The 19766-nt window shown below is 44.6% G+C and overlaps 1 protein-coding gene across 1 annotated transcript in view; it reads left to right on the forward strand.

Annotated features, from left to right (window-relative positions):
• The window catches only part of SRRM3 (serine/arginine repetitive matrix 3), a 106217-nt gene that overhangs the window by 27772 nt on the left and 58679 nt on the right, over positions 1-19766 (forward strand). The window contains exon 2 of the mRNA XM_031967993.1: positions 18786-19030. Within this exon, the coding sequence (XP_031823853.1) occupies positions 18804-19030 (227 nt within the window). The 5' untranslated portion in view covers positions 18786-18803. The remainder of the gene's footprint in view (positions 1-18785; positions 19031-19766) is intronic.

Raw genomic sequence — 19766 nt, forward strand, 5'->3', positions numbered from 1 at the left:
GGGAGGTGTTCTGTCACCCCCTTGTTGACAACAGCACCAGTCCCTGGCCTGCCCTGGGTCTTAGAATCATGGAATTGCATTTGGACTGGAAGAAACCTGAGGATTATTCTAAGCTTTTCATTTTGCACATAAATAAGCGGGATCTTTAGAAGGTGAATGTGTTTGTATGTGTGTGTGTAAGTGGGTGGAGCCCAGAGCAGGGCTGAGCTGAAGGGAGTGAGCTCCTTATTTCCGGACAGATGGTCTGCTTTGGTCTTCAGGAGGCCTCCTGTCTTCCTAATGAGGTTCTAGCTCTGTTTCTGTCTCAGAGATATGGCTGAGCGGAAGGGAATGAGCTCATTTCCAGAGAGATGGTCTGCTTTGGCCTTCAGGAGGTCTTCCTAATAAGGTTTTAGTCCCAGCTCTGTCTCACAACTGAGCTGAAGGGAGTGAGCTCCTCATTTCCAGACAGATGGTCTGTTTTGTCCTTCAGGAGGTCTTCCTAATGAGGTTTTAGTCCCAGCTCTGTCTCAGAACTGAGCTGAAGGGAGTGAGTTCCTCATTTCCAGACAGATGGTCTGCTTTGGTCTTCAGGAGGCCTCCTGTCTTCCTAATGAGGTTCTAGTTCTGGCTCAGGCTCAGAGGTTTGGTAGGGACCACTAAGTTATAAGAAACCCAAGGTCCTTGCCTAGATGTTCCTTAGCCTTTGTAAAGGACCTTCTTATGATTCCTCCTCTGCCACATTCATACCCACATTCCCAGAAGTGAGCGCCGGACCCTATCTCCAGAATTGACTCCCCAGTCTCAATCCTGAGCCCCCATCATTTGTACCAGACCTCCGTCTCTGACACTGAAGCACAAAGCTCCTTTCTCATGTATTGAGTCCCCATCCTTAACCCTAAGCCTCAGTTCTTAACTCCGAGCCTTCATCTTTAGCTCTGAGTCTCCAGACCCAACCCTGTGCCCCAACTTCAGCACTGAGTGCCCCTCCCAGAGTGGAGACAAATTTAAATTGCTTCCCTTTGAACCCTTTAGTGCTCCTAACACACCCTTGAGAACCTCCCAGTGCTCTCAGCCTCTGACGTTATGTCCTGTTCCCTCTGCCACTGGGCGTCTAAACAGCCACTTTGTGTATCCAAACCTCAGTTATGGACAATTACACCTGTGCTATCTACCTCCTGGGCTGTTGTGAAGAGAATTCTTTGTAAACAGGATCGAGGGGTTATTATTCCCATCACCCATGGCCCCCAGCCCTGGTCACGCTAACCCCCGCTACCCAAACTAGGCAGCTTAGCTCACTTTTTCCTCCAGGAAGTCCCAAGCTGACACATCTGTGGCCCCTAGTGCACGGCATGGACACCGCCACATCCCTAGGGCTGGGAGCTTCTCTCACCAGGGAAATGGGCCTGTTTCCTCACTGAACAACTCAGAGGCATCCCTGCTTCTCCTTTAAGCTCAATTCTTAAGCCAGTGCTGGGGGGAAAGAGGAGAGAACAAGGAGAAGGGAGAGGCAAACCTGTGCATTTTGATAAAGTACATCGATTCCCCCATGTTTCAATTATGAGAATCGATGAGGATTCGATGGGATTCTGATAGATGTGTCAGCAGCTGGTTAATGATGGCTAATGTGTATTTATGCAGAGACATGCACAGGGTGAAGGCAGAGACCTCTTGTCCTCGGAGGCCCAGTCAGAATATGAATGGGGACTGGCCACTGCTGGAGGGATGAAGAGGGAGGGAGGGAGGGAGAGAATGTTCTGGACAGGAGGGGGGCAGGTGTCTGCCTCTGGGTGCCTTCCGGCCAAAGGAAGCTGGGAGCAGGGAGAGCAGGCCTGTGTCCAACGTCTGCCTCCTCCTCCTCCTCCCACGCTGCCAGAATAATTGGCAAGAACTCATGATGCCGATCTCAGGCCCCAAGGGAGGAGTGTCTATTTCAGTGGCTATAGGATCAGAGCAGTGGAGCAGGGTGGAGACCAAAGAAACAAAGAGGAACTGGTGGAAGCCAGGAATGTGGGGTGGGTGCAGAATGGGATGGGAGATGAAGATGCATCTTCATGCAGCGATGAAGGCTGCATGCTAAGCAAGGCTGTGGGGCTCAGATGTGGAGGGACTAACTATTAGGGATGGAGGCTCAGAGCTGGGGCTGTGATCCCAGAAGACTCAGGGTCAGGAGTGGGAGCCGCGGAGACGCAGTGTTCAGAACTCCAGGGCCAGGGATGAAGGATGGGTGCTCACAATGGATGCTCACAATAGAATATAGAAGTTCGATTCTGGGAATGGAAGCTCAGAGTCAATGATAGGAGTTCAGTGCTGGATATTGGGGAGGGTTCTTAGTGCTCACTTCAATGGATATTCATTGTGAGGTATCAGGGCTTAGTGTAGGGGATAAAGTTAATGTGGTAGTTTGGGGATCAATTCCAATTGTGGAGGTTCAGTGCTTAGAATAAGAGGGGCTTACTTTCAGAGATGAGAAGTATGAGTATTCAGGGCCAGGTTTATCATTAGGCAGGGGGCTCAGTGTGGAGAAAAAGGTGTTTAGCATCTAAGATGGGCTGCAATATTGTGGATGGGGACCGGGGAAGAGATGAGAATTCACTGTTAAGGATGAGAACTCAATTCCAGCCAACGAGCTTAGTTCTGGAAATGAAAATGGAAATGGAAGAGAAAAGCAAGTGGGTCTAAACATAGCAACTGAGAGAAAAAGGAGAGATGGAACTTCCCAAACCAATAAAATCTGACCCTGGTCTCAGATCCTCCTTTAAGTTTTTACTTCCTTGAAAAATAAATTCCATGTCTCTTGATGGCTTCAGAATCAGCAGCTAAAATCACTTTCCTGTTCCTCAAGTCAGTCTCTTCCTCAAGAATCTACAATAGCTCCCTGTTGTCTATTAGATTAAATGCAAATACCTCATATGGAATTAGAAGCTCCTTCTCCAGCTACCTCACCCCTTTTCCCATTCTCATATCACCAACTTCATCTTTTTTTCTTCCCTTTTGATCTAGCTAAGCAAATCGCATAATCTCCTGCATGCATCTCACACATTCCTACCCTGTATCTTCATATTTGGGCAAGTAAGAGGAGGCTCTGAAAGAAAAAGTAGCCCAGAAAGAAGTAAGAAGGTGCCACAAGCAGTTTGGGTCCAGCCCTGCAGCCCTCTATGTCTCGGCACATGCCATGGAAATATATTACAGGCATAAACCATTCCCCTCTGACCATAGGTAGACTTTCTGGCCTTGAAAATCACATTTAGAGAAAATTTTGCCTAGCCCAGTGGGTGTCAGCACTCCTGTAGGCTTTCCCTGATTGTTAGGAAATGAAGGAGATGGTTCTTCATGGGTCAATTAGTCTCTTCCCAGGAAGTTTTCATTTCCTGATCCTACACTTTACAGGACCAAGATAGGGGCCAGGTGGGGTGTGGATGCTGCAGCCATGACCAAAGTTGGAGGCTAGAAGAGTGAAGAGAGTTTTCAAAGTTTTGAGTTCTCAAATTATACATGCAAAACTTTATTCTGAGTCCTAAGTGCTCCCAATTTTCTGAAGTGACTGATTAAATTATAGGCAATGGAATAATGGAATAGGAACATATATTGGCATATAAAAGGCAAGTCACAGAAAGGGGGCAGTTCAAAAACCCAGCCTTTCTAGAAGATGTGGAAACATATTATATATCTTTGTCCTTCATTATCAAAAAAAAAAAAAAAAGACCATGGCATCAGGTAGGAAATGTCATGACATGAAAATGAATTGGATTTAAATGAGGGTGGGTTGTGCAAAGTCTTTGGGGTCCAGTGGCAAGCTATAAATCAGGACAAGTGGAGATGGTCCTGGATGCAATGAGAGAGCCTTTTTAAGCTAAGGTCTTTAACAGATCTCAGTTTAGCTGAGGCAAAAAAAAAAAAAACACCCATTCATCGATAAAGACTAGATAAAAATTGAGGCAAAAAATGATCTCTTTTACCTAGTCATAAAACAATTACTCTTGGAAACCCTTAGGATTTCTGGCCAAAATAGAAACAATTGCTATTTACATTCACTCTAAGTAAACTAGGACCCAAATCATGACCAGACAGGATTTGGGCTGGGACTTATTGTTGGTCAATCAATAGGAGCTAAAGTGATTTGAGTTTAAAGCATGATTCTTAAGAAAGAAATGTGAACCCCCAAAGATACCTTGGGAGGTTTCAGCAATCAAAAATTACATTTTTGGGGGCAGAACATCCCAGGTAAGGGAATGGAATACTATGTGGACAGGAAGGAAGGAAGGAAGGAAGGAAGGAAGGAAGGAAGGAAGGAAGGAAGGAAAGGAGGGAGGGAAGGAAGGAAAGGAGGAAGGAAGGAAGAAAAGAAGGAGTAAGGAAGAACTATGTTGCCCAACTGACCAATTTCAGTTGGGTCCCCAGTGGGGCAGCTCTTCTCACAGAGGTTGGTTTTTCTTTCATTCTTGAAGAGGACCATAATATCAGGGAAGTGATGTCATAACATGCAAGTGAATTGGACTTAAGTGAGGGAGGGCTGTGTAGAGTCACCAGTATCACTTTCTCCTCCAAAGTCATCTAGGATCAGTGGCAAGATATAGATCAGGAAGACTGTTGATGGCCCTCCCCTGAACTAGATAAGACAGGAATGAGTGAAGTTTCAGCACTTGGACCTGTGGACAGTTCCCTCGACAGGAACGAGCTATGCAACTCTTTTTTTTTCTTTGAGGGACCTGCAGAGATGCCTTAATAGGGAAATTAATGGGACTCACTAAATCGAATGAATGTATGTGACCTGCAGAAATGGTCAGTGTAGAGTAAATGTTGAAAGGATATAATAAAGGAGACTCTAGATAGGACTATATATCACTTGATGGGAGGGAGAAGCAATTGTGATAGTGGTGATGATGTTGGTGTGTGTGTGTGTGTGTGTGTGTGTGTGTGTGTGTGTGTGTATGAATGGAAGAGAATAAACCCAAAGTGATTGGATTCAGCACGTGAGATGCCACAGGCTGCACTGTCAAAGGACTCACAATTGATTTCAGCTAACAAGGGATTGGGGAGCTCAGAAAACATTTGGAAAAATGAAAGAATAAACAGAATCTTAGGGAGGAAGTTACCTCAGATTCCAGGATGACATAAACTGTAGCAATCAATGTGTCTGCTGCAGCAGCTTGAGGGGAGTGAGGGATGTCACCTCTAGTGGGATGTGCTGTCTGTGATGATGGATGAATACTGGGAACTTGAGGAGATTGGGGGCTTACAGTTAATTCTCAATTATCTGTTTTGGGAGTAGGATAAGAGGGGGAGGTGATGTAGACAATCCTCAAACCAGTTCTAGTTGATTTGGGGATAAATCAAAGATAGACACATTCAATTCTGCACCCACAGACAATCTCAAGGTAGCTGGCTAAGGAGGATCAATCTAATTCAATTCCACAAACACTTATTAAGCATCTACTAAATTCTAAGAATCTACGAAAACCTTCCTCTCTTGCCTCATTGTGGTGTAGAGGTCACCCTGACTCCTTAAAGGCTCTGTTTATTGATCACAAATTCTGGCAGATTCTGGAAAGGTTACTAAACTGGAATAGTTTTGAGTACAGGCCTGGTGACAGACTGCATGTCTGCTGTCTGAGAACTAGCCTAGGTTCAGATTGGCCCACAGAGTCTCTTTGCCACAGCAGGTCTCTGTAGCTAGACTATACATTCTTAGAAGGTGAGGGCTAGAATCTTATTTTTCTTTTCTTTTTTTCCCTTGAGGCATTTGGGGGTTAAGTGACTTGCCCAGGGTCACACGGCTAGGAACTGTTAAGTGTCTGAGACCAGGTTTGAACTCAGGTCTTTCTGACTTCAAAGCTGGTGTTCTATCCAGTGCACCACCACTGCATCCACCCACCCTGGAGGTCTAGATTCTTGTTAGCATATTAGGCCAGGGTTTAGAACACATGGTACAGAGGAAAGAGTTGACTTGAGAATCAGAGGACTTGGTTTCAAATCCTGCCTCTGATCTTTCTAGCTATGCAATAATATTGGGCAAGTCTTTCAAACTCCCAATTCCCTCAACAGTAAAATGCTGAAGTTGGATTAGATAGCCTCTGAGGAAATGCAAATTAAGACAACTCTAAGATACCACTACACACCTGTCAGATTGGCTAAGATGACAGGAAAAAATAATGATGATTGTTGGAGGGGATGCGGGAAAACTGGGACACTGATGCATTGTTGGTGGAAGAGTGAACGAATCCAACCATTCTGGAGAGCAATCTGGAATTATGCCCAAAAAGTTATCCCTTTGACCTAGCAGTGTTACTACTGGGCTTATACCCCAAAGAGATTATAAAGAAGGGAAAGGGATCTGTATGTGCCAAAATGTTTGTGGCAGCCCTGTTTGTAGTGGCCAGAAACTGGAAAATGAATGGATGCCTATCAATTGGAGAATGGCTGAACAAATTGTGGTATATGAATGTTATGGAATATTATTGTTCTGTAAGAAATGACCAGCAGGATGAATACAGAGAGGCTTGGAGAGACTTACATGAACTGATGCTAAGTGAAATAAGCAGAACCAGGAGATCATTATATACTTCAACAATGATACTGTATGAAGATGTAATCTGATGGAAGTGGATTTCTTTGACAAGGAGACCTAATTCAGTTTCAGTTGATCAAGGATGGACAGAAGCAGCTACACCCAAAGAAAGAATACTAGGAAATGAATGTAAACTGTTTGCATTTTTGTTTTTCTTCCCGGGTTATTTTTACCTTCTGAATCCAATTCTCCCTGTGCAACAAGAGAACTGTTCAGTTCTGCACACATAGATTGTATCTAGGATATACTGCGACATATTCAACATATATAGAACTGCTTGCCATCTAGGGGAGGGGGTGGAGGGAGAGAGGGAAAAAATTGGAACAGAAGTGAGTGCAAGGGATAATGTAAAAATTTACCCTGGCATGGGTTCTGTCAATAAAAAGTTATTATAATAAAAAAAAGATAGCCTCTGAGGGGGAGTGAAGTGCCTAGAATTCAACTAGGGAACTGGACATTGCCATTGCTTTTGGAAAGGATATTGTGTGACAGCTTTTTTGCCCCATCTCTGTGACTTTCAAGACCAAAATACCTTTCCCTGGTACCACTCTCTTATAAGTGCTATCTTTACCCATTAGAATATAAATTCTTTGAGTTTATTGAGCTTTCCCTCTTTGAGGGCAAGAAGTGTCTCACTGTTGCATTTGGATCCCCAGAACTTAGTATAGTGCCTTTTTGGTGTTGCCGTTCAGTTAGTTTTCAGTCTTGTCTCACTCTTTGTGCCCCTGTTTGTGGTTTTCTTGACAAGAATACTAAATGGTTTGCTATTTCCTTTTCCAACTCATTTACAGTTGAGGCAAACAGGGTTAAATGACTTGGACAGTATCATAAAGCTTGTCAATGTCTGAAGCCAGATTTGAACTCGGGAAGATGAGCCTTCTTGACTCCAGGCCTGGTACTCTATGGTTCTACCTAGACACTAGAAAATAAACTCTTTGAAGGCAAAGACTGTCTCATTTTTGTATTTCTATCCCCTGAGCTTAGTACAGTGCCTAGCACATAGCAAATGAGTGATAAACTTTTTGATTGAATCATCCATTTATTTATTAGCGAGGCAGAGAGACAACACCACAAATTCTCCACTATCGTTTGCATCGGAATTATCTACTTTTTGGAATCCTTATCAAATTTTCACCCTTAAACTCCTTTGTTCCTCTTTAACTTGCTTTTTTTTCTGGGTCAACTCCCCATTTCCTGCCTCCATCTGTGGCAGGAACCTGTTTTACTTCCATGCTGAGAAAAGTCAGTTAGGAAAGGAGACCTTTGGCAAACAAAATCCTATAATGCTACTCACAGCCAGAGACCATTTTAAAATTGTCTGCTGCTTTGAATTTTCCATGCCTTCCTCTATGCTCTTAGCACTGATGAGGGAGAGTTGACTGTCTCACCCATTACCCTTCTTTTCATCAGAGGAGCTCCCTTCTTTCCCTGAGGCTGGACTCCATCCCCAGATGGAACTTCTCCATTGGACCAGATGCTCCCAGAGGGCAGGGAATGAATCTTCTTCATTACATGTGCCCTAGGCTGCTCCCTATGCAGGTTTTGCAGTTAAATCGTGTGTCTGTGTATGTGCGTGTGAGAGGGAGAGAGACCATCTGTTCCCTGACATTTTTTTCTTGCCTATGCCCATCTACTGACACCAGCAAGGACCATTTTACCTCCAAACACAACTGATGGGTTTCCCTAAAGTCTTTGCTAGCAATCCCCTCACCACCAGTTTCCTCCCCTCCCCCAGCTGCCATCTCTCTATGAGTGATTATCTCATTAGCAGAACAGTCTTCCCTGGCTGTCGGTAGGGTTTCCAAAGCAGATTGGCCCCCCGAGCTACAGATGTGCTATTTCACCTCCAATTAATCTTCATCAGGAAGGGATGGGTTGTACCACATGCCCTTTTCTATCATCCTGGTCCCTACTCTGTACTGCAGACCAGGCATCCCCCCCCCATATTTTTCAATTTTAATACAGGGAGAAGAGAAAAAGTGGCTGCTCATCATTTAGGTGTGATAAGTTTTGGGGGCAGGGAAGGAGTAGGACACTGATGGGTTGGATTTTTAATAAATTCGGACAGGAGGGTCAGAAAACAGAACGCTGGCTCTTTAACAGATCTCTTGGCTTATGAAGAAAGCAGGTCCCTTGTGTCAGCAGGCATTAAATTAGAGCTTCATGACTTAATCTGTGCTCAGGTGGGGCTGGGATAGCTCCAGCTTCTCAGTTCCTTGCTAGGGGACTTGACCTGGAAAGCCCCAATGGGAGGGGTGAGAGGGGGGGGGCCAGAGAGAGAGAAAGAGAGAGATAGGGGGCAGAGAGGGAGGAAGGGAGATTGAGAGAGATTGAGAAAGGAGGAGGAGGGAAAGAGGAGGAAAATGAGGAGGACCTAGGGATGAGCTCAGATTGTGGTTGGTATGGCTATTACCATGGGCTAGGTAAAGCCAGCTGGGACTAATATGTTTCCTAATTTGGGGCTTCTGAAAACATCAGCTTGAATTTCTTCTGAGCTCTTGATGTAAAGAAGTTTAGGGGGAACACATCAGGTATGGCCATAGCATCTCTGATCACTTGGGCTCTCTGGTACCTCAGCCCCTATCCATGTAGAACTAGAGGTCTATAGAAGGGGCTATTAAAATACCAGAAGTCTTAGGCTAAGTGGCAAGGTCCCAACAGAATTCAGAGATGACTGATCCAGGGAAACAGGGATACCTAGTGTCTCATTCTATCTTCCCATTTTCTTTGTCCTCATCTTTCCTTCTCTGATTTTCAATATGTCTTTGTCTTTTTCCAAGTCTCTGACCTTCTAGTCCTCTTTAATCCTGAATATAATTTATTTTTCTAGTTACTCTTGTCTTTCTTTGCATCCCTGTTTTTCTCCCTATATTCCTAGAACAAAAGTCATTTGCTTATTCAGAGAAATTCAACTGGCTCCCTACTGCCTTGTGGATAAAATAAAAATTCCTTTATGGCCTTTAAAGTCCTTCACCATCCAGTTCCACTCTACCTTTCCAAGAATTTTATACATTAATCCCAATGGTGTGTGGTGAATGTTCAACGGCTGGCTCCACCCCATGTGTTGTATATTTTAAAGTCTAATCTGCATTATTCAAATTTTCTCAATCACTTTATTAAGTCTAGGCAATCTAGACAAAAAGCAAGTTAAAATTTTATTTGGGGTGTTTTCTGATGTCTGAGATCTAAATGTTCACACTGAAAATTTCACCATCAGCTCTTGGGAGTTTGGGATTCTCCTCCCAATCTGTGATCAAGCCAGAATGACATACTTGCTATTCCTCACACACTAACTTTTACTGTGCCTTTGGACTGTCTTCCATGGATTCCCTCCCTTCCTCTACTTCCTAGAATCCTCTCGGCATCCTTAAGTGCTCAGCTAAAAAGCTGCCTCCTGGGAGAATGAGACCTTGCTTCAGTTCCCCACTTCCTAAGGCTCCCCAAACTATCCTCGAATAAATTTGGCACATATAGGCTACCTGATTTTCCCCAGAGAGTATAAGTTCTCTGAAATTAGGAGCAGTTTTGGTTTTGTCTCTGTTTCCCTAATATCACCCAGTAGGAGATGAATAAATGAAGATGTCATCGTTCCAATCTCTGACTCAGTATCTCCGGTGATTTCTGTTTCGGCAAAGTTCATCTCTCTCCCTCTCCGTCTCTGACTCATTGTCTCCAATGAGGGATTTGTCTTTTTCTCCTTGTGTCTGTCTCATCCTCCCTGTCTTTCTTTGTGTCTATCCCCATCTCTCTGGGTGCATGTATCCCTGTCTTTCTGAATCCCTTTCTTGGTTTATGTCTCTATTGACCTCTTTGAGATAGAACTCACTATCCATGGAGCTAGGAAACCTTGGGAGATCTTAGATTTTGGACGTCCTACAAGTCTCTGCTTGAGCCCGCTAGACTTATCATTATGCTAGGGCTAACATACAAACCCATGATTGGCAGTTGGGCACTACAAGGTGCCACCTGCTTCAAAAAGCCTTTCCGGATCACCGCCTTATCAGCTCTCTCTCTGTCCTCAAAAAAATCATATTTATAATTGTCTGTGCAAATGTGTTCTTCCTATCTCCTAGCAATAGAATGTGAGTTTCTCAGAGACAAGGTATCTTTCCCTTTATCTTTTCATCCACAGCACCTGATCCAGAGTAACAAGCATTTCTATAAATGCTTGTTAAGTGTCTAATATGTTTTGCATGACTTTTTACAAGTGTAATGGAGAATATGTTGCTTGCCTTCTCAATGAGGGAGGGAATGGCTGGAGGGAGGGAGAGAATTTTGGAACTCAAAATTTTAAAATAAATGTAAATTTAAAAAATTACTACAAATACTTGGACCACAGTTTTAAATTTGAAGCCAAAAGGGACCTTAGAGACCATCTAACGCAACCTTTTCATTTGACAGATTAGGAAACTAAGACCCAAATGACTTGTCCTTGGTGATACAAGTAATAAATAGTAAGGGTCAGGAGGTACTCTAAGATGATGAAAGATGGCCCCTGTTCGATGCCAGTCTAAATAATCTCTCTCCAATAGTCATCCTAGATCCACGGCTCCCTTATCTTGCCTGAAGAAAAAGTAACCTCAGCTGGGTTTCTACATCAGTGTGAATACACCTCAGCCTTGCTTAAATCCCAGGACCTCCAGATGGAGATGTCTAGCAAGTTGGAGATATGGGACAGGAGCCCAAGGGAAAGGTCAGAGCTGGAAATATCGATGTAAGATTCATCAGTCACCAAGGTGATAATTGAAGCCATGGGAATGGGTGATGCTGCCAAGAAAGAGTGAGAAGAGGACCGAGGACAGAACTCTCACTTAGTGAAGCAAGAGGAGGAAACAGCAAAGGAGACTGAGAAGGATCTGTCAGGTGGCGAGGAAGGAAACCCAGAGAGGATTGGATCATGAGGCTGAGAGCGGAAAGGACCTTAAGGCACAGGAGGTGGGCGACAATATCAAACGCTGCAAGAAGAGGGAGATGAATGAGAAAAGGTCACTAGATTGGGCAATTTGGCTTCCCTCTGAATGTGCATCCTTGACGCTCTCACAGGGGTTCTGGTGCCAAAATGATTGACCTTCTCAGTGCTACCAGGCGTTAGAGTTCATTTCATTCTCCTCCTGGTGTAATAGTAATTCATTTTCTCTCTTCTCTCTCTTCCTTCAGCTTCGATGAATTGTCTTCCCTCCCCCAGCTCCTCCAGGGAGGCATACTGGCATGGCACTCACTTTCCCTCCCTTATCTGTTTCCTGCAGCCGCCGCCGCTGCCACTGCTGCTTCAGGTGGCTGTCTGCTCTTCTCTCTAAGGTTACCTTTCTGGAGGATCATAGATTTAGAGCCCTTGGAGGTCATCTCACCCACCCCCTCTCATTTGTCATAAGAGAACATCAGCGCCCAGTGAGGGGAAAGGGCCTGTCCAATGTTACACAGGTGATTAATAGCAGTATTGCTGCTCGGCCCCAGACCTAGCTCCATTGCACCACTCTGTCCCTCCTTGCAAACTCCCTGGGAAGTCAGCTGAGCTTGGGGCTGTGTCTTGGAGAAAAGCCTGTGGGTGGCTCTCTTTCTAGCTCCTGTATTCGTCCCCATGAGATCAGTCTAATTTAGTTGAGGGTAGGAAAGAAACCTAGGTTCAGCTCTCATCCCTGACACTTACTGGAACTATGATCATGAGCTACTCCTTGAGCACTATCCATAGAGTGTGTGTTTCACTGTACCTATCTTGAAGTAGACTTGTAAGAATCAAATTAAATAGGGGCAGCTAGGGGACATGTTGGATGGAGTGCTGGCCCTGGAGTCAGGAAGATTGGACTTCAAATCTGACCTTAAATACTTGACACTTAGTAGCTGTGTGACCCTGGACAAGTCATTTAACCCAATTTGCCTCACCATAAAAAAACAAGGAAACCAAAAGAATCAAATTAGATAATGTATATGAAGTGTTTGCATACTAAAAGTGTTACATAATGATTACCACATTGCTGCAGCTCCTTTCTCCCCAGTGAAACCCAGGGTAAGGTACCTTTTGTAATCACCTCGCATATATCCTCTCCTTATCTGGAGAACCCAACTTACAAAGAGCGCTTCAACTTCTTGTTCTCATACTAGGATCCACATTTCAGAAGAAAATCTAGAGGTTGCTTGGTTCCCCCATTTGTTAAAAGAAAGCCGCCCACTGGACACTGTTCCTGAGGTTTTGTTCTATCCTTGTATTATTGCAGCCTCTTCTTTTTAATCCAAACCATCCACTCCACAAAACAGATATGTACAAAAAAAGAGCAATGGGAAGAGTACTTGTTCTGGAGTCAGAGGTCTTGGGTTCAAATCCTACCTATGGCATCCAATAACCAGTGCAATCATGAGCAAGTTGCTTCAACTCTCTGCTCCTTTGGATTGAGTTGAACCTGATGGCTCTAGGATGGAGCAGGTATAGATCTGCATTGGTAAAGGGAATGTCTTCCTTTGGAGTTCTTTTTACCCAATGAAACTGCAGCATTAATTTAAACAAAAAATAGCATGTGAACCTAGAAGATAAAGTCCTTGAGGATAGGTATCCTTTCACTTTTGTTCTCATATCCTCAGCACCTAGGACAGTGCCTAGCCCATAATAGGCACTTAATCTATCCTTGTACATTGATTAATTGATTGGTGTGTCCCCTTCCTATTCCTTCTTGACAACCTTGAGTCTGGGCTCGTGTGTGTGTGTGTGTGTGTGTGTGTGTGTGCATGCGCGCGCGTGCAATATTCTCCCAATGTCTCTGCATCTGTCCCTTGTGTTGGGGTGAGTCTCCAGTCCAAATTCTTGTTCCTCCTGCTGTCCTCGATGTTTCTGCCTCTGGGTTTCAGTTCCCATCTCTCTTATTGACTCCATTTCTCCCTTTGTCCCTCTTTGTCTCAATCTCTCTTTGTAACTTGTGCATGTCTTCCTATCTCAAATTCAATATCCTGGACTGTGAGCTTCTCTGTTGCCTATTTGTATGCTTTTAGCAAGGGCCCCAAGTGTGCCCAAGCCTTTTTGCATCTTTCCTATCCTCTTCTTCCCCCCCCCAGACTGCTCCCTCTTCATTTCCTCCCCCCACCCAGGGAAGGAAATAAGTACTCCTTGTTGCTTAGCAACTAGCAGCCAGCAGTGTCATGGAGAAAGGAAATAGAAATAGCTCTAGAGGTGGACCCCTCCTCCCCTCCAACACATATAACGGTCCAATGATGAGCTAAGACAGCAGAAGCCCTTTGCTCTATTTCTCCAATTGGGGGAAGGGGTTGAGCTGGAGTTTGCCCCCTGTGGGCACAGTCCACCTGTGGGGGCCTGGGAAAGGATGACGAGGGGAGAAGGCACTGGTGGCAAATTGTTCCCTATAACAAGAGACAGGACCAGTCCATAGCAAAATCATAATAAATTATTATTTATCCTTGCCTGTTCAGCACCCCTCTTCTCTCCACCTGAACCCCTGACTACACCCTATTCTGCACCCTTTTCTCCAAAACCACCTTCTGACAGAGTCATAGAGTCATAGGATCTAGAGCTGAAAGAGACTACCAGATCATTTCTCCTAACCTGTCATTTTAGAAAGAAGGGATCAGAGCTACAGACCAGGGAGCACAGTCTATGTCTCTAACATAGGTCATGGGACCATAGTTCTAGAGTAGAACAGGACTTTGGAAGTCATCTAGTCCAACTTTTTCATTTTTCAGATGAGGAAACTGAGGCTATTAAGGGACTTCCCAAAGTCACGTGGATCATAGTATGAGATTTTTAATTGGAAGAGAGAAGAGAAGGCATCTAATCTAACTCCCTTATTCTACAGATGAAGAAGTTGAGGTTACAGAGTTAAAATGACCTTCAGTGTCACGTGCATAATAATTGGCAAAAGAGGGATTTGAATCCACAACCTCTGTGTTCTGACTTAAAATCCAGAAATCTTTCCACTGTACCATAATTAGTTAATTGGGGAGACGATGTGTGTGTATGTATGAATATATTATTTCTTTCATGGAAACTTCTTTTAATGGAGATCAAGTCATTAGGAAGGAAAGGTATGAGTAAGCTCAGCCTCCGAAGGGATTAGAAAATCTTTCACCCTTTGAGCAGTCTGGGCCCTTTCTCCAGGAGAATGGAAAGTCCAAGAATCAGACTCTTCTGGATTTCATTCAGCCCCATCAATCCTACTATATGGCATTCAGCTCAGCCCCTTTCCTCCTCAAAATGCATCAGGAAGCAGTCACTGAGTGAATTGTTAAGGACAAAGCATGATCCTTTCCCTTGTGGACTGAACTCGAAATCTAGAGGGCACGGCCCAAAGCAGGGGGCAGCCCCTGAAAAGTGTTAAGACACAGCTGTACAAGGGGGTGCATCCCTGGGACTTTGTACACATGTATAATAAATGGTCTCAGTAGACTATTCTCCATATGGATGGAGCTGTGATTTTTTTTTTTTGCAATGTGAGGCAGCTCCCAGGGTGGAGACTTTCTCTATCAGCAGATGGCAATAATGATTTAATAGATAATAGTAACTCACATTCTTAGAATGCTTTAAGCATGGAAAATCACTTTACTTGCCAACTGATTCTCACTATGACTGTGATGTGAATGCTATTATTATCCTCACTTAACAAATAAGGAAACTGAGGCTTACAGAGAGGGGAAATGACTTGCTTATGGTCACAGTCAAGAAGTGTCAGAGATGGAACTGGAGTACTGCAGTGTCCTTCTGGCTCCAAGTACAGCACTCTATTTCCTCCAGTTCCTGCTTTCATAAATCACTACCACCATCATTTTTTGGGACTGGGCCTGATATTTTACTGGTATTGGGAGCTCACAATAAGAAAATTTCCTCTGTTAATGCAGATCAGCCTTTGCTCTGCAGTGTGTAGTCCTAGAGACTTGCCTGGACTAGAGAGATCAAGGCTTCCCACACGGTCATGTAGCCAAGATCAGGGTTGGAATTTAAAGCCATATCCTTCTCACCGGTGCTAGTTTTCTACCCACAATGCCATGTTGCCTTTCCTGTATGCGAGTGTATGTGTTCTTAGTCCTAGTTGTAGAATATCGAATGTGTATATTGTGCATTTGTGTTTGTTACCGATAAGCGCCAATGTGATTCCAAGGAATGGGTACCAGGGTTAAAATCCTGGCACTGCCACTTATTCCCTATGTGATCTTGGACACTTCCCTCTCTGGGCTTAAAATATGGGGAAAGAGAATGAAGGGGATTGATAATAGATCTTCCCAAAGTGCACAGAAGTGTCCTACTTAAGGACTGAGGATATCCTCTGTCCATGGTCCTGATTCAATTCCATTCCATTCTGTTGGCCTGCAAGCTCAACTTGTGCAAGAGTGTAATAAAGCAGCCAAAGAATCTAATGTCATCCTGGAAGACATTAATAGAATAATCTCATTAACAGAAGGAGATGAGGGAAAGACGCATTATATTTTGTGCCGTCCGAATCATCCAACAACCATTTACTGAGGATTTCCTTTGTGCGAGGTACTGTTCTGGGTGCTGGGGGATGTGACATGTATGTGTGTGTATACATGTGTCACATACTTGCAATAACTTGAAGAAGAGAGAGAACCCTGACGTCTAATGTGATTAGAAAAGGCTTCCTATAGAATACGGTACAAGGTACAGCCTTGAAGGAAGCTAAGGATTCCAGAAGGCAGACAAAGAAAGGATGCATTACAAACATGAGGGACAAGATGTATAAAATCATGGGGGTAGAATATAGACTGTCAGTTTCGGAGACTGGCAAGGAGGCCAGTTTGACAGGCACTTAAAGGGGAGTGATGTGCAATAAACCTGGAAAGCCTGACTGTGAAGGACTTCAACTGCCCTGCTGAGGAGTCTGTATTTTACCCAAGAACTAGTGAAATTTCTCATCTGGAGTGCTATGTGCAGTGTTGGGGGTATACCTTTTAAGCAAAATGCTGACAAGCTGGAACATGTCCAAGAGAAGGTAACCAGGATGGTGAGAGGATTATAAAGGCTTAGATCTAACCCTGGGAGGGATCTGACAAGCCATTTTGGAGATGAAAAAACTGGAACTCAGAAATATTAGGTGACCTAGTGTCCCAAATCATATAGGTCATAACTGGCAGAGCTCGGATTTGAATTCAGGTCTCATGACTTGAAATTCATCACTCTTTCCAGATGAAGACTTTTTGATTATACTGTCTTTTCTTTTGTTATCTAGGATTAGCTTAATGAATAGGGGGTATTTAGCCCACAGAAGTTCTAGAAGCTTTAGGGGTAACAGGATAGAGGCTCTCAGGTACACAAAGAGCTATTGCATCAAAAAAGGATCTGATTTGTTCTTCTTGGACTACGGACAGAATAAAGACCATTTTGAACATGGTGGAAGGAGTCTCAGGAAGATAGATTGGGATCTAATGGAAGAAAAATTTTCCTAAGAATTATAGCTGTTCTGAAGCAGAATGGCTATGTGACCCTGGGCAAGTCACTTAACCCCAATTGCCTCAGCCAAAAAAAAACAGAATGGGCTTCTTCAGGACAAAGTGAAAAAAAGATAAGTTCTCATTGGAAATGCCATAGAAGGGATTCCTATTTAGGTATATATGAGATGATATTTGAGGTACCTCAGCTCTAAGAGACTGGGGTTCTGTGACTGAATTGTTGGCTGGGGGTGGGGAGTCCCAAGCTTCTGTGTATTTACTGCAATGATACTAGCCCTGTGTAGGGCTGATAGTATGGTACTGAAGGGAGAGACAGGGCTGGAACTGGCATAGAATCAAGATATTAGAAAGCTAAATGAAACTTGAGAGATCATCCAATCCATTCCTCTGCCGCCATGTTGTCACACATGACATCCAGTCTATTCCTATGGCATAATCCTTGAGGGCAGAATAAAACAAAATAGACTCCCCAGCCTTCCTTACACACTTTGTACATTTCCTTACATATTCCATACTGTTGGCTGTCATGGTTCAGCTCTCTAGTTTAGTCTCTAAGGTTGCTTGTAATTTTAAGCTATTGGAGACATCTATCTGGATGGACATGAGAGACATTTGCACTTGAGGGTTGTTGCTAACAAAGGTGAATGTGTAGAGTTAGAAGATCCATGTTCAAATCTCAATTCTTACTACCTTGTGTGACCTAGGATAAGTAACATGACTTCTGAACCTTAGTCTTCCCATCTGAAAAATGAGACGCTGGAGCCAAATGATCCTGATGGTCTCTTCCAGCTATAAACCCATGGAGAATTTATCTTGGGAAGGCTCAAAGAGCAGAAGCTCTGAATAGTTTCATTGCTGAAACTGAATCCACAACTAGTGTGATCATAGCTATGGACTGAGTGTCAAAAAGTGGGCAGTAAAATGGAGGGAAGACTATCAACACTTAAGAGTATTTCTATGATGTATAGATCATAGGTCATAGAATCTCTGTGGTGCAGTGGAAGAAGGTTGAATCTGGGGTCATTAGACCTTTGTCCAAATCCAGGCTACTTACCATCTTTGTGACCGCAGGCCCTTTGGAGCCTCCGTTTCACTTGTCAAATGACAGAATTTGACAAGCTAGCCTCTAAAATCCTTCCTAAATTTATGAACTCTGAACTGAAGAACTAGAAGGGACCCCTGCGATCAGATGCCTTTCAAGCAAAAGGATCTGAGGCTGAGGGAAACTCGGGTTTGGAGCTCTCTAGTCCAGAGGTGATTCCACAATCACGAGCTTCTGGTCAGCCATGCATTACTGAGCCCTTCTCAAAATAATGAGCTTTTAGTTGAATTGCAGGGGAATATTCTGGTTAAATTTCTTCAGAGCCTCCTCTTGTTCGTCTACAACATTTCTATCTATCTGTGGTACTCAGGATGAACAGATAAACCCTGGTGTTTGGAGTCATCAATGTTTTTGGGGGGGGGGGATGACTCAGTGATGGAGGCTTTTTTCAGCCTCTAGACCACTTTGACACTGGTTCCTTCAAGAAGGAAGAGGGAGCTGTATCCCCTGGGCACTTTTGTTCCCCCTGACATTGCAGACCTAAGTGTGCAATGTACCTCATCTTGCCACCTTAACAACTGGCCTTTTGTAGGAATTCCTTCCCCTCTGGCTGCCCCTTTTCCTTTCTCTGGTGCCCAGATGCTGATACCAGCAGTGTTATCTCTCACTGAATCATCCACGGTAATTGAGCTGAATGATTAAGGAGCGGAGCTTTTTGGGGTGGGTGTAGAAGAGTAGACCAGAAATTAGTCTGGCCCTGAAAAATCTCTTTCTCCCTCTCTGTCCATTTTGCAGAGACTGTGGCCAGCAGCCATGTCATCCACTTTCAACAATGGAGCCAGCATTCCCTCTCCGCCAGATGCTGCCAACGGCTTCCCCCAGCCTGGGGCCTCGGGGGCCTGGCACAGACCCGAGGAGGAGCTGCGAGTTGTGGAGCCCAGCCTGGTGAAGAAGGCCCACCGGGAGATCCTGGATCATGAGAGGAAGAGGCGCGTGGAGCTCAAGTGTATGGAGCTGCAAGAGATGATGGAGGAACAAGGGTGAGTGGGACAGGTGCACAGAGGGGTCACTGGAACCCTCCTACACGTGAGTCAGCCTATCATTTTGTGTGTGTGAAGCAACTGGGGTTAAGTGACTTGCCCAGGTTCCCACAGCTAGTGTCAAGTGTCTGGGGTCAGATTTGAACTCAGGTCCTCCTGACTCCAGGCTCTGCCCTCTCTCCACTGCCCCCCTTAGTTGCCCAATAGGAAGTCGTAGGTAGTGTTTAAGACAGGGGCAGTTCTCTCCCACTCTGCCACAATGCTTCACCGAAATCCAATTTACACATGGCAGAACCTCACCCTCTCCAAGAGGAAGGACCACCGATCCCACCCTGACGCCCGGGTGATATTTCTGTAGATCCCGGAGCCTCCCTCCATGTCCCTGCATCCCAGATGGCGGAGCAATTTTGAAGCGATGAAATTCCTGGCTGCCGAGCCGGGTCCCTCCCTGACAAACACGCTCGCCCGATGCAGCTGGCAATCTGGGGAATGCAGAAATACCAACTGGGCTCTTGGCAAATCGGCTGCAAAGGTGCCCCACGGCCAGCCAGAGCCCCTCCGGGAATGAACCTGGGGTGGGGTGCGACTCTGCCACGGACGAATGCAAGGGGTGCCAGCCCTGAGCGTGGGGCTTTGGAAATGTGAGTCCTGGTTTGTTCTCGGATTTCAGAGTCCTGGGAGTCTATCTTACAAGAGAAAAGGGCAATGGATCTGGAGCCTGATGGTCTGGCTCAAG

The sequence above is a fragment of the Sarcophilus harrisii genome, chromosome 4 (genome assembly GCF_902635505.1).
Source record: "Sarcophilus harrisii chromosome 4, mSarHar1.11, whole genome shotgun sequence".
NCBI classification, from domain to species: Eukaryota; Metazoa; Chordata; class Mammalia; order Dasyuromorphia; family Dasyuridae; genus Sarcophilus; species Sarcophilus harrisii.